The sequence below is a fragment of the Sinocyclocheilus grahami genome, unplaced genomic scaffold, assembly GCF_001515645.1.
Source record: "Sinocyclocheilus grahami isolate Dianchi unplaced genomic scaffold, SAMN03320097.WGS_v1.1 scaffold840.1, whole genome shotgun sequence".
Classification (NCBI taxonomy): Eukaryota; Metazoa; Chordata; class Actinopteri; order Cypriniformes; family Cyprinidae; genus Sinocyclocheilus; species Sinocyclocheilus grahami.
This window is the reverse complement of record NW_015506019.1, coordinates 137,406-142,604: the sequence shown is the minus strand read 5'-3', so window position 1 is coordinate 142,604 and position 5,199 is coordinate 137,406. Positions and strand designations below refer to the sequence as shown.

The window sequence follows — 5,199 nt, the reverse complement described above, 5'->3', positions numbered from 1 at the left end:
CAAAACTATCTGCAATTTTTCTATTGGGGTATAAAACAGAGATGCTATTAAAATTTTTAGCAATACGTGATGTCCAAATAAGTTTAGTTGAGTATTATATACTGTATACCATATATAGCTATAATACTATAGAAATATGAATGTAACTGTAAAATACATTCTGGAGTATATTATTCAGAGTACAGAATAATAATATTTCCCTTTGAAATCCTTCTCGTCCTTCTTCATCTACCTTAAACAAAGTCAGCTTTTCATGTGGAGTTCCCTTTTTCCTTTGGAGTAAATCTTCTATCAAACATTTTTCAGCTACAGTGGCACTTTTCTTCTTTTAGTGCTTATGAAAGAAATCACCAACGTGCAGGAAAAACCATCTCTGATGGATCACTGCAATGTGCCCTTTTAAAAAATGTACTTTGTCTTTGGTTGGTTAGTTTGTCCTCTGGTAAACAGAGATGGAAGTTCATAATCTCTCCTTTACATAATCTCATAAATCAATGTTTGTAATGAAATGACACTTGTACCCTTCAGGCCAACCTTTGTTTTGTCGATATTGACAACCACTTTATCGAGCTACCTGAGGACCTGCCTCAGTTCCCCAACAAGCTGGAGTTCATCCAGGAGATCTCGGAGGTTCTGTTGGCTTTCGGCATATCTTCAGAGGCAAAGCCACAGTGCAGCGAGGGCCAGAGCAAGCTCAGGGTCTTCCGCTCGGGTGACATGGCTTCTGACAAGCGCAACGGCAACCTGGCCGGCTCACCGCTCAACTCGTACTTGCTGAGAGAAAACCAAACCATAGCTCGTCTGCAAGCGCTGGTCAAGAGGACTGGAGTCAGTCTGGAGAAGGTGAGCATGGGAATGAGGACACAATGCATGCCTAACACACATAATTGACTCAAACAGTGTTAATTATAGTTCTTGAAAAGTTTGTTATGATCCTTTAAAGCAATGTTCTGTAATATATACACAGATTTTCTGTGATAATCGACAACAAGCCACAGGTGCCAATTTCAACTTGTCTCTTTGTTATCACAAATTTATGAAAAACATGTTTTTCGCTAGCAGGCAAGTGAGTAACCATTTACAATGTTTGATTATCACACTGATAGGTATCCACATTAGGATAACATAACAAGGATTGGAAGTGACGTGAAATTAGGCCTGGGCGATAAAACGGTATTGATATTTATCGACGGTACACCCTCTTCGAGAACGATAGAAAAAATGTTCGATATAGCGCACGATATAGGCACGTGCTATGAGTGACACACAAACACGAACACATGAATTGAGTGCTGTGCCTGCCTGTGATGAGGAGATTGTGAATTAAAAAAAAGAATATTAGCATTTGAATGCAAAAATAGTACAATCAAATGTTAGGTGTGCGTCTGGGAGCGTCATTAGTGGAGCGCGAGATGGGCTTTAAAGATCATTATTATGTGTATTTGGTGTAACACAATATGTTGACATGCTTTAATGTTCAAAAAACACATTATTTTTCAAATACTGTACATTATTGTAGGTCCTCTATGCCCCGCCTCTCTCAAACGCTTCGTTTTCTACAAAGTCCCTCCTTCCGACAAGCGCAGTCTGCTCTGATTGGCCAGCTGACCCAGTGCATTGTGATTGGCCGAACACCGCAACGGCGGCATTATGCAAATATTTCCACATAGTGAGGTAGATATTTAGGTTTTAGGGGGGCGTGGCAGAGTCTTACATTTGATAAAGAATATCTCTTTGGTTTTGAGACTTTAGTCTTTGCAACTTCAGGGATCTTATCTATGCACAATCAGCTTGTAACACTCCAAAGAGAAAGGAAAACTTGAAATCGCATCATATGACCCCTTTAAAACCGAAACCAGAACGCATATTCAGTGCATTTTTTTAGACGGACAAAATATGACTGCTGCTCTCACGTCTCACACAAGAGATGTATAGAAAGCCATGCAAAGTTAAAACAGTTTAAACTTTTAGAAAATGCGTCACGAATTTGTGGAGGTTTATTCCGTTTCACTGCATCTCATATGTTTTTAAAGGCAATCTGTGTGATGGGCGATTTGGCTCTTTGTATTAAGCAATGCATAAATACATTATGCTGTTTTGTTCATAATTGTTTATGCAATTTACGAAATTATGTTTGATTTATATGAGTTAATTTAGACGTAATGCACGTTTTTCTTTTTATAGACAGTTATTTCCTTTGCGTTGGTAATTTAATGCGCTGCATTATTTTGCTCATGGCACCCTCCTGTGGCTTCGGGAGACAAGCCAAAAGTTTCCTTCAGACCTATTTAATCTGCATATAAAACATTAGAAATTAGATATTTGTTTAATTTTTATTTTGTGTTTGACTGTTAAAACAAAAAAATATTTGTTGTTTGTCTCAATAAATTGGGTTAATTTAAAAATACAGTGGTTAAACGTTTTTTTTTTTTCTATTGCTCTTTGTTTTAAAAAAGGTTATAAAAAATGTCAATAATTATCGATACCGAACGATATGAAACATATCGTTGATACATTTTTTAGCTATATCGCCCAGCCCTATGTGAAAAAAAAATTTGTAAAGCACTATTTAAAGCACTGTTTCTTGTGCAAATTGTATAATTAATACATAGAAGTTTATCTGACTCAAAAAAAAAAACATCTCAAAATTATAATTTAAACTACTCCAGACCTCAAGCACTAAGTGCTAAAAGCTCTCCAAGAATAAAAAACGCCCTTAAAAATCCACCAAATTCTGGGTGTATCCCAATCCACATACTTACACTACACACTAAAGTTATGCAATTTGCTTGCAATAGGAAAGTATGTAATAATACAGTATACCGGTACCATCATAAAATTATGGGTTACACTTTAATTTAAGGTGTCCTTGTTACAGTGTAATTTTACATTTAAGTACTGAGTAATATTAATTAACTACATGCACTCACTTTATGGTTAGGGTTAGGATTAGTGTTTGTCTTAGGGTTACTTGCATGGAATTATGCATAATTAATTGTTATTATAATAGTGAGTACATGCAACCTGTAACAAGGACACCTTAAAATAAAGTGTTACCAAATTGTAAATTATTAATTTATTATAATAATGCATTCATGTAATTAATGTTTTACATTACTGTATTACTGTAGGTGATGCCAACACCCTGACACCCCTCCCCCCACTGGTGGTGTCTGCATCTGAATTCATTCATTCATTATTACCTAACTAACGCAAGGGGTTATGGACAATATTAGTCCAAAAAAGCAAAGCACGAAATACTGGTATACTATTTTTGTATTTTTACTATTTTAATATCATTTGGGACATATTAATTGTTACCTTGAGTAATATTTATAACAGAAATAAATGTGGGTGTGTTATTTTAAATGCGTTTTCTTTTTTAACAAACTGAGCAACAAGCTATTATTTATGTATTTATGAATACTATATTAATATAATAAAACAAAAAATCATAGAAAATGTATTTTATGTTATTAGATTTAATAAATATGGTCAAATGTGATACAAATTGTATTTCCAGCCGAATATTTCACATCTGTTCCACAGTTGATTTCCTGATGCTGTAAATTCTCTCAGACAAAGACATTTTCGCACTCCTGTGCTTTTAAGTTCATCTGGTTTCTCTGGGGATTTGCTGTGATTTCAGTCATTTCTTTTTTGAACTGAACAGTGACTTCAGCAGTGATGACAGCTACTTTATGGGAAACAGATCTTTTCAGTGTGGGCAATAATTATAATTATTGTGTGGGCAATGAAAAGATGAACAAATGGCTGTTAAGACTGAGCGTGCTCTGTTCTGATTCTCAGAAAGCTTGAGGTCTCTCTCGATGACATTAAGCAGCTAAAGACCAGGGATTGACCCCTTACTCTTAATATAGCTCCTAGAGAGAGTTTGTCACAGCCTTAAAGCAGTACTAGTTAAATTCCATCATACTGACATGATATTCAGTGATTCCCATGTTTAGAATGAGCTGTCAGGCACTTGATTGCTTTTCTTGCTCTCTGTATATTGCCACTTGCGGTGTATGGTAATATTCTCTTGGGAAAGAGCCTCACTTGCTTCATAAATCAAGGCAGATTTGTTGACTTCCGTTCCCAGCACTCCCTGCTCTCCATTCAGGGTGTTACCATGGAGAATAGATCATTCAGATCAGGTCTGAAAGCTGTGTGCTGATATTCGCTGCCACATTTTCCCACTCTCTTTTTCGTCCTCTTTTAACTCATTCCTTCGCTCTTAAAGTTGACATGAAATGGAAATTCAGCCTATTTTCTAAATGCTTGTTATTGATCTAATTCGGAAAAATTCATTCATGTTTCACAACTTTCATTCTAAAAAAAAAAGAATTGAGCTTATACCTTTTAATAAAATGTGATAGCTCTTGAAACGTCAGAATCCTCTCTGGTGATGTACGCTGGGCTTCTCCAATCATTCAGGCTGCTTAAACTCCGCCCCTTTCTTACAGTTAAAGGTATATTGCCACTTGCGGTGTATGGTAATATTCTCTTGGGAAAGAGCCTCACTTGCTTCATAAATCAAGGCAGATTTTGTTGACTTCCGTTCCCAGCACTCCCTGCTCTCCATTCAGGGTGTTACCATGGAGAATAGATCATTCAGATCAGGTCTGAAAGCTGTGTGCTGATATTCGCTGCCACATTTTCCCACTCTCTTTTTCGTCCTCTTTTAACTCATTCCTTCGCTCTTAAAGTTGACATGAAATGGAAATTCAGCCTATTTTCTAAATGCTTGTTATTGATCTAATTCGGAAAAATTCATTCATGTTTCACAACTTTCATTCTAAAAAAAAAAGAATTGAGCTTATACCTTTTAATAAAATGTGATAGCTCTTGAAACGTCAGAATCCTCTCTGGTGATGTACGCTGGGCTTCTCCAATCATTCAGGCTGCTTAAACTCCGCCCCTTTCTTACAGTTAAAGGGATAGTTCACCCAAAAATGAAAATTCTGTCATTAATTACTCGCCCTCATGTCGTTCCAAATTCGTAAGACCTTCGTTCATCTTCTGAACACAATTTAAGATATTTTTGATGGAATCTGAGAGCTCTCTGACCCTCCATAGACAGCAACGCAACTGTAATGTTCCCAGGTCCAGAAACGTAGTAAGGACATCGGTAAAACAGTCCATGTGACATCAGTGATGCAACTTCAATTTTGTGAAGCTACGAGAATACTTTTTGTG

General features: G+C 36.4%; 1 protein-coding gene across 4 annotated transcripts in view; it reads left to right on the top strand.

Moving 5' to 3' along the window:
- dennd5a (DENN/MADD domain containing 5A) overlaps positions 1–5,199 on the top strand; it is a 69,127-nt gene that overhangs the window by 34,929 nt on the left and 28,999 nt on the right. For all 4 annotated transcript variants that reach the window (XM_016247522.1, XM_016247521.1, XM_016247523.1 and 1 more), the window contains one exon: positions 529–843. In XM_016247522.1, the coding sequence (XP_016103008.1) occupies positions 529–843 (315 nt within the window). The remainder of the gene's footprint in view (positions 1–528; positions 844–5,199) is intronic.